Source organism: Chanodichthys erythropterus, chromosome 24, assembly GCF_024489055.1.
Source record: "Chanodichthys erythropterus isolate Z2021 chromosome 24, ASM2448905v1, whole genome shotgun sequence".
Taxonomy (NCBI): domain Eukaryota; kingdom Metazoa; phylum Chordata; class Actinopteri; order Cypriniformes; family Xenocyprididae; genus Chanodichthys; species Chanodichthys erythropterus.
The window spans coordinates 30,931,823-30,955,075 of NC_090244.1; the positions used below are offsets into that span (position 1 = coordinate 30,931,823).

At 41.3% G+C, this 23,253-nt stretch overlaps 1 protein-coding gene across 9 annotated transcripts in view; it reads right to left on the reverse strand.

Annotated features, from left to right (window-relative positions):
- Window positions 1-6,900: 6,900 nt before the first annotated feature.
- LOC137015297 (protein NLRC3-like) overlaps window positions 6,901-23,253 on the reverse strand; it is an 85,353-nt gene continuing 69,000 nt past the window's right edge. For all 9 annotated transcript variants that reach the window (XM_067380160.1, XM_067380163.1, XM_067380166.1 and 6 more), the window contains one exon: window positions 6,901-7,840. In XM_067380160.1, the coding sequence (XP_067236261.1) occupies window positions 7,284-7,840 (557 nt within the window). In that variant the 3' untranslated portion in view covers window positions 6,901-7,283. The remainder of the gene's footprint in view (window positions 7,841-23,253) is intronic.

The following is a 23,253-nucleotide window of genomic DNA, read 5'->3' on the forward strand; positions in this document are numbered from 1 at the left end:
TAGAAACAAGACAAAAACTCTGTTAGAACAGCATTTTTTGCAGTGTGAGAAGGTGGTACAGTATTTGGGGCCATAGACACAGTGTCTGATGAAGCATTATGATAAAATATTGGGCTACATCCATGGATATTGTAGTCTAATTGGTTCATGCTCCACGCTAATTGGTGACAATGAATCTCATTAACCTGAAACTTTCATGATTTACAGTAAACATGGAAGATTTTTTGTCTGTTTCCATGCAACTATGCATTAAGAGTAATGCAACAGTTACTTATCATTTTGAGCAGTTGTATCAGTTGATAGTTAGATCATTGTAAGGAAATGAACAGACACTCATTTGAAATGTAATGTGTGAATTGCCTTTTGAAATAGTAGTAATTTGATGTTAAGTTGTGTCATATTGAACAAGTGATTTTTGTTGAATGAACAAATGATCTAAGTTTTATGTGTATTGTATCCAAGCAATTGAGAAAAGGGTTAGAGTTTTGAAAAAAAAGTCATGGTACACCCTGCGTTGTGAACCAAATGTTCAAACCAAAAGGATGGTAATAGCAGTAAATTGAACCAGTGGGGACATTTGGTTCACAACACAGGGTTCACCATGACCCCACACACTCACTCTGACAATTGTGGTCATCGTCTAATATAAAGTAAAAAGAATTCATTACATTTAGTTATCCATATCGGAAAATGCAAACAAGGTCTATAGCAACTATGCCTACAGAATCAATATCTATAGATATCTATAGGTGTACCAAATGATTGATTGATTAACCATTAAGTCCAGTTGGATTAAATAATAGATAAATGTATTAAACTGAATGAGAAGAGATGCAAATCACAAGTTTGATAGTAAAAGCATTATGAAAGGCAGTTACTGTGAATGAAACATTTGTATAGATGAAACACTTATTTTGTGTTGTGAAAAAGATACTTTCTGATTTTGTGTATTGTACTAAAACAATTGAAAATATGCTGAAATGTTTGAAAAAAACACACTTTTGATGATCTGTTGTCAGATTAGTACTAAGAGTTTTGAAAATATACACCTTACTTGTGAAAATAGTACCAAAGCAAATAAAAAAAACTGTAAAGGCCTTTGAGTTTCACCTCAAATCTACTGCTGACATCTAGTGGACAAAGATGGAAACTGCACTCAATATTCTGTGTTATTATAAATATAAAACACAATCTGATACATATTTATTTACAATGCCTTAATTTCTATTTTAAACTAGAGACATTCTTTCAGTTTAATTCACAGAGTGTCATTCAGTTATCAACTCAAATAATAATGAGATTTTACATTTTGTGTCAAATGACAGAACTTACAGCAAACTTATGCTGTAATGTATACTGTAATGTTTTAAAGAGTAGATATTCAGTGTTCAGTAAGTATTGATCTGATGTTGTTCTGATCAGCTTCAGTTCTCATTAAAGTCTCTAATGAGCTGCTGATGTCAATCAGTGTTACAGTTTTTTCAGTTTCTAACAAGCATTGTTCAATACTGAAACCACATTTTCAAAACTCTTCACACAGTCAGAGAAACAGAAGCCAATGCAGACCAAACTGTGAACCATTTCTCATTGCTTTCAGACAAAATGCATTCAGTGACCACACTTTTCAACATTCAGGAGCTCTTTTCCCATTCGTACTCCACAACATGCAAAATACTATGTATTTTCAGCACATTTCCTAATGCTAACACACTGCATTCAAAATGATTAAAAACACATTCAAAACAGAATGATGGCAAATTCCAAGCATTTATGCAGTAATTATTTTAAAATATTCTCAATTTTATTGCCAAAAATTTAAAAAATAATCATATTTTTGATTATTGATGTGATGTTGATGAGAACTTGTGGGCAAATGCAAGAGAGAGAATGCAGACTAGAACATCACTGTAATTTACTGTAATGAACAACTACACATGTTGTTACAGTAATGTGTAGAGTGTATTTTATTTATTCTTTTATTATCATCATTTCAGCCCTGGAGTTTTTTCCCTCTTTTTTCATCTTTTGGTTATTACAGTTTTTCTCGATCACTAAGACACATTTCTTGAAAGCTGCTCTCCTTTTCTCTAAACTGTGAACACAAAACCCAATTTTCAAGCTACATTCACAAAACCTCAGACTCTGGTGGACAACCCCATGATTGCTGATGGCAGCACATAATGTGACATTGCCTGTACTATAATGTCAAAAAAAGGTAATTACCTGTTCTCTTCTCTAAATCCTCGGATTATGGTGGACACAGTGAATCTACTGATGTTTGGTTGTACCCTTTGTCCAGCCTCCCTCATGCTCATACCATGGACAAGATCATGGTCAATCACAGTAGCTCTGATTTCATCAGATATTACTGTTCTCGGTCTTCGCTGACCACCTCAACCTCATCTCACACGAACTCTTCCTCTCAGATTTCGATCCATTGTAGGGCCTCACAAACCAGTGCTCTCTGAACGGGCTTACTTTATATGTTCCCTCACATCATTAGCCACAAGTGTGATCAATTTTGAGTTGTTGTGTTCAAGTGGTGACATCTGCGCTTTAATTGTGTTTGACTTTTGTCACCTGTGCTCACCATTATACAGCACGGGTGCATCACAATGAAAATGTTGTGTCTAAACAGGTGAAAAGTGCTTATGGTTTTGCCAAAAGAGTGATTGATTCAATCAGTGGGTTCAGGCAACTGAGCATTTGGTTCAGACAATAGGGTTTAGTGTTTTAGCAATTGAGAAAAACTGTATTTTCAAGTACTGTATTCATATAAAAAAATGAAATTTTGATTAATTTCTGATTCATTCATGTTACAAATGCTTTCAATAAAGTGAAATTGTGTTACAGTATTCTATATGAAGAACTGATTTATGTGGAAAATCATTGAAACTTTAAAAAAGAAAAGTTCATCAGTTATGTAATGCTTCCTGTTGTTAGTGTTTTTTTAGTTAGTGTGTTGTGAATGAAATGTGTGTTTTCTGATTGAGTGTTATGTTGGTCTGAGAGAGTTTTGTAGGTGAGATTAACTGTTCATGCTGCTAATGCAGACTGTGTGAAGAGTTTTGAATGTGGTTTCGGTTTTGAACAATGCTTGTTAGCCACTGAAAAAAACTGTAATTAAACTGCAGCAATGGTCTTTCTGGAGAGCAGTGGATTTCTCCAGGTTATTCAGAGTTCTCCTGATGATGGACTCATGATCATTAGCATCAGTTAATGTGAGAGAAACCTTTAGTTACCCTGAGATCCTCTGTGACCTTGTGGACTATTACATGTCTTTTGGAGTGATCTTTGTTGGTCAAACACTCAAGGTTAGCAAGTGTCTTGAATTTCCTCCATTTGTACACAATCTGACTGTGGATTTGTCTTTTCCAGTCTGATGAGCAACATCTCTGAAATCTCCTTTGTCCGTGTCATGATACACTTCCACAAAAACATGTTGTAAAACGTTGGCGAATAAAGCTGCTGTTCAAGAGAACAAAATCGTCACTTCCTGGAAATTGGCACAGAATATTTGTAATAAAAACGGAAGCTGCTGTAATCTGGGAATCCACTGTGGCTCTTTTTTCAGGCAGACAAAACACAAAAAAACGCTGTCATGTTCTCTTGCGTTCAGATGCTGGAGTTTGGGAACACAATCGTGTGAGACGCTTCTGGAGGGAATTAAACTAAACTTTGGTTCAGGCGTTTCAGATCCACCAAACCAACATTTGAGATGCTGTAATGCAGTTGATCCTCTGGTCAGTCCAGTTATCCAATCATATGATCTGATGAGCCAAAGTCACGTGAGGCTTTTGTTGAGCATCAAGGGATTTATTCTGTAAATCTGTCTCCATTGTAGTTTGTAGTTTGTTCCACAGTTTGGCAACACTGGTTATTTTACAGTAGAAAACAAATCAAAAGAGAGAACAACAACACAATCCTGGAGAACACAACAACAGACGCCGCAGTAACAAACTGTCACGATCACCATCTGCCCCTGTCACGCCCAGGACTACATCTCCCACGATCCTCTTTGCCAGTCACATGTTCTCTCCTTGTTAATCACCACACCCAGCTGCAGCTCATTACACGGACTATAAAGGACTCATACACACATCACTTCACCGCTAGGTCTTGTTTTCCCTGTGATACATTTCCAAGCGTTTATATCTTGTCTGCCTGTCTGTTTCCCGTCTACGATCCTGTGCCGCCTGTCCTGACCTTTGCTTTGTATACTGACCTGTGATTGATATCTGCCAGCCCTGACCCTCTGCTTGTTCCTGACTACGATTCTGCCTGTTCCTTGCTGTACCTGTTTGCTGTTATCTGACCCCTGCCTGTACGACCATGCTCACCTTTTAATAAAGCTGCATTTGGATCTTACCTTGAGTCCGCAATCGTTACAGAAGACCTCGCCACACCGAGATCCAGCAGCTTTCGTGAGTGTTCCTGTCTCAGCTAATATGAGTCATTCTGTCCAGTTAATGTGTCTCACGATCGAGGATTATGTCGAGGATTTTATTGGACTGGCACATTTAACAACCTTTGACACAGTATGTCTCATGATATTCTTTCGTGGGGGACTTTCTGATCCACTCAGTTCCCTCATGATCCTGATGGGACTCTAGAACAATATATAGATCTGGCATTACAACTGAGTGGCTCTAGCTTTACTGTGGGTGTTGCGGAGGAACGCGACACCTCGTCTCTTCATGTAATGGCTGCCACGCCAGACAACACACACAAGATGGCTGCTACCACAACAACACCAAGTCAAGTCTCCACTGATCTTCCAGAGCCAAATCACATCTGCGTTGATCGCCCAGAGCAACGTCACGTGTCCGCTGATCGCCCAGAGCAACGTCACGTCTCCGCTGATCGCCCAGAGCAACGCCACGTCTCCGCTGATCGCCCAGAGTCACGTCACGTCACGTCACGTCACGCACCCAAGCCCGGCGGCCGCTTCACTCTCAAGCCAGTCGGCCGCTTCGCACCCAAGCCCGGCGGCCGCTTCGCACTCAAACCAGCCGGCCGCTTCGCACTCAAGCTCGGCCGCTTCGCACTCAAGCTCGGGCGCTTCGCACTCAAGCTCGGGCGCTTCGCACTCAAGTTCGTTCATTGCAACGCTCTCAAGTTCGTCCGTTGCTATGGACTCATGTTCGCCGATTGCAACGCACTCAAGCGTCCTGAGTGCGATGGACAAGATGGCTGCTTTGCCAGTGCCCATGGGCAAGATGGCCGCCCCTTCGGTGTCTGTGGACGAAGGGGTTGTTCCAGCCGTTGAGTGTTCTCCAGAATCCGCTCCAGCCAGTGAATCCGCTCCAAAGCCTGCTCTCCCTGTTATTCCTGTGATGGCCAAGAGGGCTGTTTTCACTTTTTATGTTCTGGCTGTCCTGCGTGCGTGGAGGATGCACTTGAGCGCAATTGACTTTGAAACTGTATGCCAGCCCGAGCTCGCTGCCGTCCCAGAGCTGCCCGCTCTCCCTGATGCGGCCACGGAGGCCGTCACCGAGCTGCCCGCTCTCCCTGATACGTCTGCCCTGCTGCCGGCGCCACCCGAACTCCTTGCCCACGAGCCCGCTACGGACCCCGCTGAAATCCCCAAGAAGAGCCCACTATGGCCATTAATGGATTCTGACCCGCCGTGGTCATTCACGGACTCTGTCTTGCCGTGGCTGCCTAAGCCACCTAACCTGCCGTGGTTGTCTGAACCACCTGACCTGCTGTGGCTGCTCAAGCCACCTGACATGCCGTGGCTTCCTGACACACCTGACCCGCCGTGGCCGCCCATGGCGCCTGACCTGCCGTGGCACCTGACCCGCCGTGGCCGCCCGTGACTCCTGACCCGCCGTGGCCGCCCGTGGCACCTGACCTGCCATTGTTGCCCTGGAACTTGCATTGGAGACCCTGTTCCCATCTGAGCTCCAATGCACCCACCCCCCCTCCCTATTCGTGCCATTTACGTCGCGAGGACGCGCCTTCTGGAAGGGGGGCGTTATGTCACGATCACCATCTGCCCCTGTCACGCCCTGGACTACATCTCCCACGATCCTCTCTGCCAGTCACATTCTCTCCTCGTTAATCACCACACCCAGCGGCAGCTCATTACACGGACTATATAGGACTCATACACACATCACCTCACCGCTAGGTCTTGTTTTCCCTGTGATACATTTCCAAGCGTTTATATCTTGTCTGCCTGTCTGTTTCCCGTCTACGATCCTGTGCCGCCTGTCCTGACCTTTGCTTTATATACTGACCTGTGATTGATATCTGCCAGCCCTGACCCTCTGCTTGTTCCTGACTACGATTCTGCCTGTTCCTTGCTGTACCTGTTTGCTGTTATCTGACCCCTGCCTGTATGACCACGCTCACCTTTTAATAAAGCTGCATTTGGATCTTACCTTGAGTCCGCAATCGTTACACAAACACTTCTGTGAGAGAGTTATGAGAGTGTAGTTTAACCCTTTAAGTCTCTTAAGGAGTGCTGAGAGTCATCTCTCTAACCCCAGTGTACCGCCCGCCTGCGCCACCTAGCTATGAAATAATTAATAATCATATTTTTCAAAACTCCTGCCTTGATCAACACAAAATAGGTGTGATTTTTATAGCTCTAGTACAGAGTAGAATACAAGTGTAATTGTTTTAGGCTTTGATTAAACTTGAGCACTTTGAGTGTTTCCTTTTGTTTGTCACTCAAAAACAACTCTCAAAATGCCTTCAGGGCTTAAAGGGTTAAAGAGTTCAGAGCTGTTATTATTGAGGAGAAATAGAGCAGCTCTGCTATTGTACTAAACCACTGTTAGTGATGTTGCTGATGCTGAAATAGATGTTGAAATCATCATTTGTGTCAAATCCCAACGGACGCAGTGGATCAACACAGTGTCCATTAATCCTTTGGAAATACTGTCATTTTCAGCTCAGTTTGAACGTTAAACATCTGTTTCTGCACTTTCACTTTTCTCTCTCTCTCTTCTTCACACTATCAGGAGACGACGGGATTTCTTCATTCTGCTGATCTGAATCACATTCATGATCATTCATACTGTCATCAGTTCACATCAGTCATTCACAAACCAGTTCAGGATTAAATGTACTTTTATTCAATCTGATGAACAATTTACAACATGAATATTAAAGCAACTTTATTACTCTGTTTATTCCAGATTCAGAACAGTGTGTGTGTGTCTGATCTAGATGTGTAACTTCTATATGACAATGAAAAACATGAATTAAAAATGAATACAAATGTGATGAAGTGAGATTTGATGAGTGTATGTGAAGATCAGAAAGAGGATTTACAGAGTGTCTCTCGATCCTTTAATATCACACAGAGACACTGAGGAGGAATGATCAACAGTAAATCCAGCACAGAGGGGTTCAGTGAATGTGGTGTTGAGTGTGTGTAAGTGTGTGAGTGTGTGTGTGTCAGATACGCTGTAGAAGGACAGAGAGCCGGCCGACACGTCCACATACACTCCTGCTCTCTTAGAGGATGAACGGACAGCAGGTATAACAGTGTAGTTATTATTGTGCCAGACAGTGAATCCTCTATTAGAGCAGAACAGACTCCAGGATTTGTCATTTAATCCAAACATACAGTCATCAATCCCTCCTTTCCTGCTGATTCCTTCATATGTCACTGATATATCATCTCTTTCTCCACTCCATTCAGCCTCCCAGTAACAGCGTCCAGTCAGTCTCTCTCTACTCAGAACCTGAGAATAATCATCAAATCTCTCTGGATGATCAGGATACGGCTGAGGCTCTTCCACACGCGTCACCTTCCTGTTCCCATCAGACAGAACGAGTCGAGTGTTTGCTGTGTTTGGATCCAGTGTGAGATCACAGGCATCTGAACACAAGAAGAGAGAAACATCAAGAACAACAACAGTGAAGATGTGTGTGTGTGTGTGTGTGTGTGTGTGTGAGACAGAACGTCCTCCAGATTCACAAATGTCCTCACTAATCCAGTGAAAGCTGTTGAACAGAGACTAGAGATTCAGACCTCACTAGCAGTGCCGGTCCTAGACTTCTGGAGCCCTAAACACAACTGTGTGAAAAGCTGTCAGGCCTGAAACAGAGCAGACTAGTGTTGTCAAAAGTACCAAAGCGACACTTAAATGTGAAGCGTAATGATAGCAGGCTTTCTGCAGCAGCGGCTCGGCTCATTACTGCTGACAGACGATCCTGTGTGTGTTTGTGTGTGTGAAGAGCCTCGACGCTTTCTATTTACTGTGTGTTTCTGCAGTGTTGATCACTGTAGCCAATCACAGACATGTTTGTTGATCATGTGAACACAACGGTTTAGTCAGAATCAGCTCAATCCTCCAGAGTTTGTTCAGCGTGAGCTCTGCACTCTTCAATGGTTTCTCTATAACAACAGTGTGAACATGATGGCAATAAGAGATAGAGACATGTGATGATCGTAACAGCAGTTTTCACTCAGTCAGTGAGTTTGTGCTGCGGCTGAACTTAAGTCAAATCACATTCATTGATTATAAACAAACACATTCAGAATTTGAGTGACAGTTTTATTGTTCATGCTGCAAAGATCACACAGTTTCAGGAGTTACAGCCGTATTGAACTGAATCTGAAACTAATTGACATTGTGATCATAAGCAGAGCGACAGACAGACAAAAACAATCTGATAAGAACTGAAACCATTACAAAATAATCTCCATTCTTCTTGTCATGTTTCTGCTCTGGACAGATATCTTTGATTTGAAGCCATAGGTCTCATCCACACTAATATGTTTTGGTTTGAATCTCATCTTTTTCTCTGTTTTGTCCTTCTGTCCACACTGAGATGGTGTTTCTGTCCTGTGAAAACTGAGCTTTCTGAAGACGCTCTCACGAGTGGATCATTTTGATAAAGCTGTGTTCGTGTTGTAGTGTGACTGTGAAAACTGAGGTATTTGAGACACTGATGCATGTTTAGTCATGTGACGCGTACTGTACCGACAGATATCTGTGTTTACACCGGTATTGTGCCTGTTATGAGCTGTTCACTTTCACACTGTTGCTAAAGATACGTTACTTTGTTCACTCTTCATTTCACAGTCCTGCAAACATGACAGAAAATTCACACACAATCGCTGTCCTGCGGCGAAACATGAGCGCAGTTGAGTTTAAGAGCAAACATATAATGTTGAGAGCGACCAGGACGCTTCAGTGAATGCTGAGATATTCTGATCAATAAAATTATCCTGCCAGAAGAATAGAGTGAAAACTTTATTATGTCTGATCGTCTGTATCATCTCAGTGAGCTTTATTGTTTCAGACATGTGCAGTAAAGTGAATTTAACGTTTCTGATGTTTCAGTGTGAATGAGAAGCTTTTGGAAAACACTTGGAAAACTCTAGTGTGGACGAGAGTGTGGCATTTTTATTGTGTCTGAATTAATAGTCACGTGTCAAGACATGTCATTACCATCACTGCATGATGTCTGAGTCCAAAACAGTAATTCAATAAATATAAATCTCATGTATTAATAGAAAGATATTCCCACATGACTCCTCTAAAGCTGAATGCACAGTTCCCTTTCGATACTTCACTCGTACTGAGTATGGGGAAAAGTCTCCCTTTTTCCCCGTCACTGAAGCCTTTTTCAATAACGCAGTGTAACTGTACCGTCATTGGTTCACTCATGAGAAGTTGTTGAACCAATGACGGCGCGGCATAGCTGCGCGGCCTATGGCGACAAAGCGCGCAAATATTCCTGCCGAAAGGGGCGGGGTTTAGTGCTATATAAGCCGGCGTTTCGCCATAGGATTTCAGTCCTTTCTCCTTCAGCGACGACTACACATCTCTTTGCTGATCTCCGTGCTGAAGCCGAAGAAGCTCGCCGCCTGGAAGAAGCAGCTCTCGCCGCCGTTGAAGAGGCCCCGCAGCGGACCCAGCTGAGCCGCCGGACAACGACAGCGGCGGCGCCCTCGTGGACTGCTGCCCCGAGCGCCGTCTTCTAGACGCCCGCCGTCTCAGCCGTCTCCTGCCGCCATCCAGCGCCCCCTTTGAGAGCGTTTTCCTCGTGGTTCAATACCGCTCTAAGAGCATTTTTCCTAGCGGATTCGTCCGCTCTAAAAGAGCTTCCTCTGCCCTCGCCGCTCTAAAAGAGCCCCCCAATCGCTGTTTTCACGGCGCCGGCGTTGTTTCAGATTCTCCCACCCTGAGCAGCGTCCCTCAGCAGATGCAAGTGACCTTGTCTCATTCGGTGGATCGGATGAAGAGCTGCTAGACGACTCCATGTCTCTCGCGGCTTCCGAAGCAGAATGCTGGGCTGGCGAGTCGAATGACCCCGCCCCCCCGCCTCCACTGGAGCCCATTGAACACGGCTCGGGCATGGACGCCGAACTTTTCCGCGTTCTCTCGAAAGCTGTGGAGGAGCTAGAACTGGATTGGGCTCCGCCGGAAGAGCCGTCACGGAGCCGCCTGGATGAGTGGTTCCTGCCGGGAAGACGCCAGGCCCCTCGCCAACGTGCTGCCCCGTTCTTCGCTGAAGAAAAGGGTTAAGAGCACCTGCCACTCCTGGATGAAGCAGTGGCAGCTCACCTCTGTCCTCCCGCGGCTGTGGGCTGGAAAACAAAGAGGGCCCTTCCTTCAAAGCCCTGCAGGACTACCTCCACTCTGGCTTCGCGAGCCTACGCCTCCGCAGGCCAAGCTGCCTCGGTGCTCCACACCATGGCCATTTTCCAAGTGTTTCAAGCCAAGCTTCTCCGCTCAATGGACGAGTCCGGCTTTGATGCACCCGCCTTCAGGGACCTCCGCAGCGCCACTGACCTAGCCCTGCGAGCCACTAAGGCCACAGCCCAGGCCATTGGAAGGTCCATGGCCAGCCTGGTGGTTTTAGAGTGCCACTTATGGCTCAACTTGACCGAGATCAAAGACGCGGATAAGATGGCCTTTTTAGACACCCCTTCTCACGGCGAACACATTTTTACCTTTTCTAATAAAGGGCAAATTTCCTCTTCCACTCCCCTTGGTGTACAGCCCCCCCTCAGGCGGGCCGTTAGCCGATGTCATTCAACCTCTTGCCACCCGGGTCGAGGCTTGGCGGGCCATCCCCGGGCTGTCGAAGTGGGTTCTAGGGATCGTAAGTCAGGGCTACTCGCTCCAGTTTGCCCGAAGACCCCCACGCTTCGGCGGGGTGCTTCAAACTTCGGTGATTTCGGACGACGCTCACGTTCTCCGAACCGAAGTCTTGGCGCTGCTCAGGAAAGGGGCTATAGAAATAGTCTCTCCTCCAGAGAGCGAGTCGGGCTTTTTACAGCCGTTACTTTCTGGTTCAAGGTGCTGACGCTGAAACAGATCCTCGCACAGATTTGTCACGAGGACTGGTTCTGCTCACTGGATCTGAAAGATGCTTACTTTCACATCCAGATAGCCCCCCACCACAGGCAATTCTTGAGATTCGCCTTCGAGGGTGTGGCTTACCAATACACGGTCCTACCCTTCGGGCTGTCCCTGGCTCCTCGCACTTTTACCAAGTTCATGAATGCGGCTCTTTCCCCACTCAGACAGATGGGAATCCGTGTTCTGAATTATCTCGACGATTGGCTCATTCTGGCCCACTCGCGAGCAGAGCTAGAACTTCACAGATCTGTGCTCCTCAGCCATCTAGAATGCCTGGGACTCAGGGTCAACCTGTCCCAGAGCTCGCTGCTCTCCAGCCAACATATTTCGTTCCTGGAAGCGGTTTTCGACTCTGTCAACATGACGACAGTAGTCTCGCCAGAGCGCGCTCTGGCCATTCAGCAGCTCGCGGCTTCCGTCACAAACAAAGCCTACCTTCCTCTGAAGCTCTTCCAGAGGTTATTAGGGCTGATGGCTTCCGCCTCCCCAGTTCTACAGCTCGGCCTTCTTCGGATGCGGCCTCTGCAGTACTGGCTGAAGTTTCGGGCCCCCCCCCACGCCTGGCGGCATGGCCGCTTCTGTCTCAAGGTCAATCAGGCCTGTCTATCAGCCCTGAAGCCCTGGTTGAACCCCGAGTGGTTTAAGCGTGGCATACCCCTTCAGGCGGCGTTGCGAAGGACGGTGCTCTCGACAGACGCATCCAACTCGGGTTGGGGTGCTCTTTGCAAGGGCAGACCGGCCTTCGGCTCGTGGTCACACGAGGAGAGCCATCTTCATATCAACTGCCTCGAGATGCTGGCAGTGATACATGCCCTTTACTTCTTTCAGGCTCACCTGACGGGACGCCACGTCCTAGTCCAATCGGACAGCATGACGGTGGTGTCGTACATACATCACCAGGGAGGTCTTTCGTCCAGCCGCTTATGCACACTGGCGAAGCGTCTTCTGGAATGGGCTCTACCCTGGTTTCTGTTGCTCAGGGCGACACACATTCCTGGGAAAACCAATCTGGGAGCAGACATGCTGTCTCGGAGCAATGTTCCCTCAGATGAGTGGACGCTCCACCCCCAGACGGTTCATAAGATATGGGAATTCTTCGGGAAGGCAGAGGTCGACCTCTTCGCCTCAGAAGACAATTCTCATTGCCCAACTTATTTCTCGAAGAAGGTCGACGCACTGGCCCACCATTGGCCCAGCACCCTTCTTTACGCATTTCCCCCGATCGCTCTGATTCCTCAGGTTATCAGACGAATCAGGGAAGACAAGCACAGAATCCTCCTGGTGGCCCCGCTCTGAAGGTCCTCAGAGCTGTTCAGGCTCTCCACGAGAGCCCCGTGGCCCATTCCTCTGAGACGGGACCTCCTCTCTCAGGCGAACAGGACAATTTGGCACCCACAGCCAGAACTTTGGGCTCTGCACTTATGGTCCCTCGACGGGAGCCGGTTAACCTCCCCGGGGACGTGTTGAACACCATCTCTCAGGCGAGAGCTCTGTCTACGAGACGTCTCTATGCCCAGAAATGGTCGATCTTTGTTGATTGGTGCTCTGCACGCAACATAGATCCAGCGGAGTGTGACGTATCTCCGATACTGTCCTTTTTCCAAGAGCGTTTGAATTCAGGGCGAGCCCCTTCAACGCTCAAAGTTTACGTAGCAGCCATCGCAGCGTTTCACTCTCCTAACGCTGGCCAGTCGGTGGGGAGAAACGGCCTAGTGGTGCGTTTCTTGAGGGGTGCTACGCGATTGAATCCTCCTCGCCCCCTCACTGTTCCCACCTGGGACCTATCTATGGTCCTTAGGGCTCTCAAAGGACATCCCTTTGAGCCGCTGTGCTCAGCTAAACCTGGCCTGGTCCAGTGGAGTTTCTATCAAAGACATCTGTGAGGCAGCCGGCTGGTCCTCGCCGTCCACCTTTGTCAGATTTTACCAGTTGGACATTCCGACTTTGCAAGCTCGGGTCCTATCGGTGTGATGCAGCGGCCTCTTCGAGCTTTGCTCAAACCGGTTCAGGAGTGATCTCCTCTTGTAGTGTAACTAAGGGTTCGACGGCTTCGGCCTTCTTACTAGTTTCGTGGACCCCTCTAGGCATCCCAAACACGTCCAGTCCTTCCCTGCCGTGGCACGGCGCGGTTGAATTCGTTCCCCATACGCAGTATGAGTGAAGTATCGAAAGGGAACGTACTCGGTTACTAACGTAACCACGGTTCCCTGAGATACGGAACGAGTACTGCGTTACTTACCGTGCCACGAGGCTGCGGCTTCAGGGTCGTCGCTTCAGTCGATATGGCCTGAAATCCTATGGCGAAACACCGGCTTATATAGCACTAAACCCCGCCCCTTTCAGCGGGAATATTTGCGCGCTTTGTCGCCATAGGCCGCGCAGCTATGCCGCGCGCCGTCATTGGTTCAACAACTTCTCATGAGTGAACCAATGACGGTGCAGTTACACTGCGTTATTGAAAAAAGCTTCAGTGACGGGGAAAAGGGGAGACTTTTCCCCATACGCAGTACTTGTTCCGTATCTCAGGGAACCGAGGTTACGTTAGTAACCGAGTACGTTATGTTCACATTATGTAGTGATACATCTTTGAGAGAAAATGAGCCCCTGGTGGTGACCGGCACTGATAACTAGTTAAAAACGCCTCATAAACTGGACAAATCATGTTTCTTTGTAAATCTAGTGTTTGTTTGGGGCATAAAATATATCATTAACCTGATAGAAAAACAATTAAAGTCTATGAGATGAGCTCAGTAATATAGTCAAACAACTGTGTGTGTTTTTAATCTAAACCTCTTTCACCTACTCGATTCATCTTCTCCTACCCTCCTTTGACAATCTAGAACTTAAAATTAGGATTCTGGAGAAATTCCTTACATAAGAAACCTTTCCTAAAGTCTCATCCAAAAAATAACTGATCTCATCTAAAGAGTAAACCTGATCACAACCTGGGAAATATCTGACAGATCTGAAACATCAGATAAACACCATCCTCATCCTCATCCTCATCCTCATTCATTTCATCCTCACCTCATTTTAGTAGTTTTTCTCTAGGCCGACATGAATTTACCTTCCTGACTCTATTCTGATCTTCAGTGCTTTCAGATTCTGTCACTACACAATCCCTGCTTCTCCGGCCCTCCATCCCCACAACATCATTTATTTCAGAGATCTGCACTTCAGCATCTCCTTCAACTAGAGCTGTAGCTAACCATTATTTTGGTAATCCAGTAATCGTTCGATTATTTTAATGATTACTCGAGTAATTCGGGGTTCCAGATATTTAAATACACATAAGTACTAGTGACAATACATTTACAGTTTGTAAAATATACACTGATGTCTATGGAAGCTGCAATAATAATCCTGTCCATTATAATTAGACTATATTCATATCAGACACATATTACATACTGTGAGTATCACCGTGTCCTAACCAGACGCGATGCAATAATATTCATATAGCGATTTGACTGTCCACACTAGACAATGAGAAGCAATAAAATCAATCAAAACCACAGCCAATCAGAGGAGAGTGTGGGCGGGCTCTCATGGCAAGAGCACAGCAGACACAATGAAATGGGCAAGTACATAGTAAAATTCATAAATATTACACCATTTAAACATCATTTAAAGTACAGACGGAGTGACTGATCCAATCTTCGTCATAAAATACACTTGTTTGTTCCAGTGTTAATTTCGTTGACAAATAATTTGTCATAATTTTCTTCAACAACATTTTTTCACAGATGAAAACGAGACACTGACTTAATAAAAATGCGTTTTAAATGACTAAAACTATTTTCGTTAATGAATAAAAACGAGACGTAAATGAAAGAGAGGGACGATTTGGGAAGATATCCAGTCAGGACTGCTGTCTTGTGTGGAAGATGCGCACATTTGAAGTGTAACACGCTGATCTAACCGTGGGAAACGCGGCGCTGTTGCGCCCTCTACAGGCTCGTGCAGCAGCACATCTGACTGCTGCGCAATTAAAGGTGCTATAAGTGATGTCACTCATTTTTAGGCCAAAAAGATTTTTTGTTACATACAGCAAACATCTCCTCACTATCCGCTAGCTGCCTGTCCCCTAAACACACTGTAAAAAAACACGGTCTTTGTAGTCGCCACAAGCTCCGAAAATGGCAGTAAAAACAAACTGGTCTAGCCTGGACCACGAAACATAATAAACATGCTCCAGCCAATAACCGACAAGAATGATTTGCGAAGAAGAACATGCGCGTTCATGACTGTTTCAGGAAGCACGGAGGGGAGGGGGGGGGGGGGGGAGGAGGGAGGGTCTAGCTAGCCTCTATTTTGTTTGACAACACTTCGAACGTCAACAGGAAGTTACTCCACCCAGGATCACTTAGAGCACCTTTAATGAATAGCGCACGTTTATGCCAAGCGATTGCTTATGAGCTAATGTCGATGAATTATGTCAATGTTTACTACACACTGTTTATATGGTAGCATGTTTTAGACGGTTGTAAGAATGCATATTTATCACCCTCATGAGCAGCTACAGTGCAGACTGCAGACATTTCAGAATAAGAGTCACGTGTATTTCAGGATGGTTTATGATTATTACACAATAAACTGTATTTAATTTAATTTCTATTTAATTCAGAGTAAACTACTGTATCTTCTGTCACAGGAAGGTAAGATTAAGAACATTATTTGAAACATTATTCAATATATTTTACTAGTATAAGGGTTATTATAGTTAACTAAACCTAAAACCAAAGAAATCTTCATTACTTGAAATAATCATTAACTGAAATAAAAAAAATAAACATATACAAAAAATATAAACTTATTATTTATATCATCCATTTAATCTGCGGTATTGAAATAACAAACAGAAATAAAAACTTATAGACATTTAAAAGCAAAAACTAAAAGACATAAACACAAAAAATTACTAAAACTTTTAACTAAAATTACAATGAAAGCAGAAAAACTAAAAATGTAATCTAATAAAAAAAAAAAATTAAACGAAAACTATAATAGTACCTCAATGATAAGTGTGTCAATCCCTGAAAAGTCCTGATTTTTGCTCTTTCTGTCTTTTTGCACTTGAACAGTCAAAAACCGTCCGCTTTGGGGAGCAAAGTACAGTTGGGTGAACAAACAGTTTGGGGAATATAGATCTATCAGTGTATTGGATCTGTGTATTGTTAGCGAAATGCTTAATGCATTACAATTTATCCAAATTAGATTTTGGTCCACTAAATTTACTGTAGATTTAGTCGACTAAAACTAGACTAAAACTAAAACAATTTCCGATGACTAAAATATGACTAAAACTAAATGGCATTTTAGTCAAAAGACTATGACTAAAACTAATGGAAGAAATGGAAACCGTTTCTAAAATAGAATATTCACGTGTCGCCATCACGGCTTGTTAGGACAAAAAACTCAGATTAACATGGAAAAGATACCTTTTATCACTTGTTGCGGCGTCTGTCTGGTTAGAACATGGTGTAAGGCAAGCAACTATAAAGTTTACCCTGCTCTTCTCCCAATTCACCGGACACTTACATCCATCCATGTATTTTGAAAGAAGTGGATGAATTCACGTGTTGTAAATCCAACAGATTTATTCTCCTGACCGCGGCGTAAACAAACATGGTGGCGCTCGTCGCACATATAGCTCAACTACTAATGTGATCATTATATACCCCCTTTCCACCAGCACGAACCGGGTGCTAGTTCAGAGCTAGTGCTAGTGCCAGTTCGGAGTTTGTTCAACTGACAAGCCTTCTAAAAACTGGTTTGCCTTTCCACAGGCTAGAGAGCCACCACAGAGCCAGGTCTTACATCACTGTATATGTCTCATATTTCACAGCAAAGCTAGCGCCAAACACAAACACAAACACCCCAGCTAGCAGGGAACGTTCTCAGAACTTTGGCTAACATTCTGTAAAGGTTTTTTAATGTTTTAAAGAAAACATTTGAATGTAATGTTCCAAAAATGTTTTAAGAATGTTTTTAAATTCAGAAAATGTTCCTATAATGTTAAGTGCAAACAAATCTAGAACATTTTCCCTGCAACATTTTGAGGATGTTTTGAGGATGTTGTTGAGGTAACATTATATAATGTTGTCAATAAAACATTCGCACAATGTTTCAATAAAACAAATGAGGAACATTTTCTCAGCAACATTAGGAAAACGCTATAAGAACATCACTGTGGTTTGAGGTGATGAAATGTTCTGTGTAAAATGTTCTTCTAATGTGACGTATTAACCACGATAGAACATTTTACCTGAACATTTTGAGGATGTTTTGAAGATGTTATTGAGGTAACATATTATATAATATTGTAAATATAACATTCGCACAATGTTTCAATAAAACAAAGGAAGAACATTCTCTCAGCAACATTAGGAGAACGCTATAAGAACATGATTGAGGTTTGAGGTGATGAAATGTTCTGTGTAAAATGTTCTTCTAATGTGACGTATTAACAAATCTAGAACATTTCACCTGCAACATTTTGAGGATGTTATTGAGGTAACATATTATATAATGTTGTAAATATAACATTCGCACAATGTTTCAATAAAACACATGAAGAACATTCTCTCAGCAACATTAGGAGAACGCTATAAGAACATGATTGAGGTTTGAGGTGATGAAATGTTCTGTATAAAATGTTCTTCTAATGTGACGTATTAACCACGATAGAACATTTTACCTGCAACATTTTGAGGATGTTTTGAGGATGTTATTGAGGTAACATATTATATAATATTGTAAATATAACATTCGCACAATGTTTCAATAAAACAAAGGAAGAACATTCTCTCAGCAACATTAGGAGAACACTATAAGAACATGATTGAGGTTTGAGGTGATGAAATGTTCTGTGTAAAATGTTCTTCTAATGTGACGTATTAACAAATCTAGAACATTTAACCTGCAACATTTTGAGGATGTTATTGAGGTAACATATTATATAATGTTGTAAATATAACATTTGCACAATGTTTCAATAAAACAAAGGAAGAACATTCTCTCAGCAACATTAGGAGAACGCTATAAGAACATGATTGAGGTTTGAGGTGATGAAATGTTCTGTGTAAAATGTTCTTCTAATGTGACGTATTAACAAATCTAGAACATTTCACCTGCAACATTTTGAGGATGTTATTGAGATAACATATTATATAATGTTGTAAATATAACATTCGCACAATGTTTCAATAAAACAAAGGAAGAACATTCTCTCAGCAACATTAGGAGAACGCTATAAGAACATCATTAATGTTTGAGGTGATGAAATGTTCTGTATAAAATGTTCTTCTAATGTGACGTATTAACCATGATAGAACATTTTACCTGAACATTTTGAGGATGTTTTGAGGATGTTATTGAGGTAACATTATATAATGTTGTCAATATAACATTCGCACAATGTTTCAATAAAACAAAGGAAGAACATTCTCTCAGCAACATTAGGAAAACACTATAAGAACATGATTGAGGTTTGAGGTGATGAAATATTCTGTGTAAAATGTTCTTCTAATGTGACGTATTAACAATTCTAGAACATTTCACCTGCAACATTTTGAGGATGTTATTGAGATAACATATTATATAATATTGTAAATATAACATTCGCACAATGTTTCAATAAAACAAAGGAAGAACATTCTCTCAGCAACATTAGGAGAACGCTATAAGAACATGACTGATGTTTGAGGTGATGAAATGTTCTGTGTAAAATGTTCTTCTAATGTGACGTATTAACAAATCTAGAACATTTCACCTGCAACATTTTGAGGATGTTATTGAGATAACATATTATATAATGTTGTAAATATAACATTCGCACAATGTTTCAATAAAACAAAGGAAGAACATTCTCTCAGCAACATTAGGAGAACGCTATAAGAACATCATTAATGTTTGAGGTGATGAAATGTTCTGTATAAAATGTTCTTCTAATGTGACGTATTAACCATGATAGAACATTTTACCTGAACATTTTGAGGATGTTTTGAGGATGTTATTGAGGTAACATTATATAATGTTGTCAATATAACATTCGCACAATGTTTCAATAAAACAAAGGAAGAACATTCTCTCAGCAACATTAGGAAAACACTATAAGAACATGATTGAGGTTTGAGGTGATGAAATATTCTGTGTAAAATGTTCTTCTAATGTGACGTATTAACAATTCTAGAACATTTCACCTGCAACATTTTGAGGATGTTATTGAGATAACATATTATATAATATTGTAAATATAACATTCGCACAATGTTTCAATAAAACAAAGGAAGAACATTCTCTCAGCAACATTAGGAGAACGCTATAAGAACATGACTGATGTTTGAGGTGATGAAATGTTCTGTGTAAAATGTTCTTCTAATGTGACGTATTAACAAATCTAGAACATTTCACCTGCAACATTTTGAGGATGTTATTGAGGTAACATATTATATAATGTTGTAAATATAACATTCGCACAATGTTTCAATAAAACAAAGGAAGAACATTCTCTCAGCAACATTAGTGATGAAATGTTCTGTATAAAATGTTCTTCTAATGTGACGTATTAACCACGATAGAACATTTTACCTGAACATTTTGAGGATGTTTTGAAGATGTTATTGAGGTAACATATTATATAATATTGTAAATATAACATTCGCACAATGTTTCAATAAAACAAAGGAAGAACATTCTCTCAGCAACATTAGGAGAACGCTATAAGAACATGACTGATGTTTGAGGTGATGAAATGTTCTGTGTAAAATGTTCTTCTAATGTGACGTATTAACAAATCTAGAACATTTCACCTGCAACATTTTGAGGATGTTATTGAGGTAACATATTATATAATGTTGTAAATATAACATTCGCACAATGTTTCAATAAAACAAAGGAAGAACATTCTCTCAGCAACATTAGGAGAACGCTATAAGAACATGATTGATGTTTGAGGTGATGAAATGTTCTGTGTAAAATGTTCTTCTAATGTGACGTATTAACAAATCTAGAACATTTCACCTGCAACATTTTGAGGATGTTATTGAGGTAACATATTATATAATGTTTTAAATATAACATTCGCACAATGTTTCAATAAAACAAAGGAAGAACATTCTCTCAGCAACATTAGGAGAACGCTATAAGAACATCATTAATATTTAAGGTGATGAAATGTTCTGTGTAAAATGTTCTTCTAATGTGACGTATTAACAAATCTAGAATATTTCACCTGCAACATTTTGAGGATGTTATTGAGGTAACATATTATATAATGTTGTAAATATAACATTCGCACAATGTTTCAATAAAACAAAGGAAGAACATTCTCTCAGCAACATTAGGAAAACGCTATAAGAACTTCACTGAGGTTTGAGGTGATGAAATGTTCTGTGTAAAATGTTCTTCTAATGTGACGTATTAACAAATCTAGAACATTTCACCTGCAACATTTTGAGGATGTTATTGAGGTAACATTATATAATGTTGTAAATATAAAATTCGCACAATGTTTCAATAAAACAAATGAAGAACATTCTCTCAGCAACATTAGGAAAACGCTATAAGAACTTCACTGAGGTTTGAGGTGATGAAATGTTCTGAAAAAAAGTTTGTAGTTGTGTTATTAACATAATGGATTAAGTAGATGTGTTTTAAATAGCAAACAGAGTAGATACTTAAAGTATTATATCTATTGAATATCAATATTGTTTGTGATCTTAAAATGTAATATGTATTTTGTGTTTACACTGTTGTATGCTCCTCTGTTATAGGCTCTGAGGAAAAACTCTACACACAGACGCTCTACACACATAGACGGCTCAATGCTGCTAACTGGCAGAGCAGCTGTAAAACTAAAAGACAAGAAAAGTAGAACATTAATACGGACGACTGTATTATTTTTCTTCAAGGACCAGGTCAAGCAAAGACAGTGATGAGCACTCAGAGCAAACACAGCAGTCAGACGCAGGATTACACACTGGACTTTAGAGTTCTTCAACATGTGATGTTGGACATTTACTGTTTCTAAAGCCAATAATTTATGTGGATGCCATTTATAGACCTGTTAGATTTTGTTTTATTTTTGAGATTAATAAAATTGTATGTTTTAACAATGTTATAGCTAAGCTTTTTCTTTCTTTCTTTTTTCTTTTTTGAATATTTAGGAGAACATTCTGGGAACAAAAATAAAACTTCCTGTTAAATAACTATAAAAATGTTAGGGGAGGATGTTCTAATGTTATGACTAAACATTTATAGAAGGTCATCTTACCTTTTTAGAAGAACATTCTAAGAACAAAAATTAAATTTCCCACTACAAACTTTATAAAAACATTGGGAAATAATGTTCTAACAATGTTATGACTAAACAGTTTTAGAATGTTTTAGAGAATGTTATCCTACCTTTAAGGAGAACATTCAGGGAACTAAAATAAAACTACCTGCTAAAAACATTATAAGAATGTTAGGGAATAATGTTCTAAGAATGTTATCGCTAAACATTTGTAGAATGTTTTTTTAGAGAATGTTATCCTAACATTTAGAAGAACATTCTGGGAACTAAAATAAAACTACCCGCTAAAAACATTATAAGAACGTTAGGGAATAATGTTCTAAGAATGTTATCGCTAAACATTTGTAGAATGTTTTTTAGAGAATGTTATCCTAACATTTAGAAGAACATTCTGGGAACTAAAATAAAACTACCCGCTGAAAACATTATAAGAACGTTAGGGAATAATGTTCTAACAATGTTATCGCTAAACATTTGTAGAATGTTTTTTAGAGAATGTTATCCTAACATTTAGAAGAACATTCTGGGAACTAAAATAAAACTACCCGCTGAAAACATTATAAGAACGTTAGGGAATAATGTTCTAACAATGTTATCGCTAAACATTTGTAGAATGTTTTTTAGAGAATGTTATCCTAACATTTAGAAGAACATTCTGGGAACTAAAATAAAACTACCCGCTAAAAACATTATAAGAACGTTAGGGAATAATGTTCTAACAATGTTATCGCTAAACATTTGTAGAATGTTTTTTAGAGAATGTTATCCTAACTTATAGAAGAACATTCTGGGAACTAAAATAAAACTACCCGCTAAAAACATTATAAGAACAATAAATGATAATGTTCTCAGAACATTTTTAGAACAAAAAATTTCTAGCTGGGACACCAGGCTCGCTTGAGATGCATCGGCTTCTCGCAAAGCGATCGGCGCATGACATCAAAGCTCCGCGAGCATGATCCAAAAGTACAAGGAGTTGTATGCTCAACAAACACTCCCGCGGATCCGCGGCGCCCACCCAATTGGTCCGCTCTGCTCCGATGCATCTTGAACAGCCTTCTATCAACAATCGCGGATGTTTTACTGCTGTTCATGCTCATGGCTTTGCGAACTTACATCGGCATCCAAACACGGCTCGCCGTAATTTGTATATAGATGGAGATTACGATTGAGCTGCTATTAGCTCGATTAGCTGCTATTTCAAAAATGGCGGTCACAAGTTTCTTGTTGGTCACGGTAACCCCGCCTCCAGCCCCTGACGCAAGCGGTTCTTACTTCTAGCCCAGCAATGTTTTGGTGCTACTTACGAACCACTTTTTCTGGTTCGGAGCTGGTGCTTTGTGTGTCGAAAGACAAAGAACTGATTTGAAACTTGGCTCTGGCTCCGAACCAGCACTCAAACTGCCTTGGTGGAAAAGGGGTAATAAAGGTGCTAACACAACAAAACACAATCACTTACGCATATGACTTAAAATAAATATAGAATAGCAATAACAATAATTGATTCATGTAAAGTATCAAAAGTAATTAATCGTATGGTTTTATTGAACAAAACTGTTAAAATACATAATGTATTGAAATGTACAACTAATGTTCTTTATGTTGTATAACAAATGC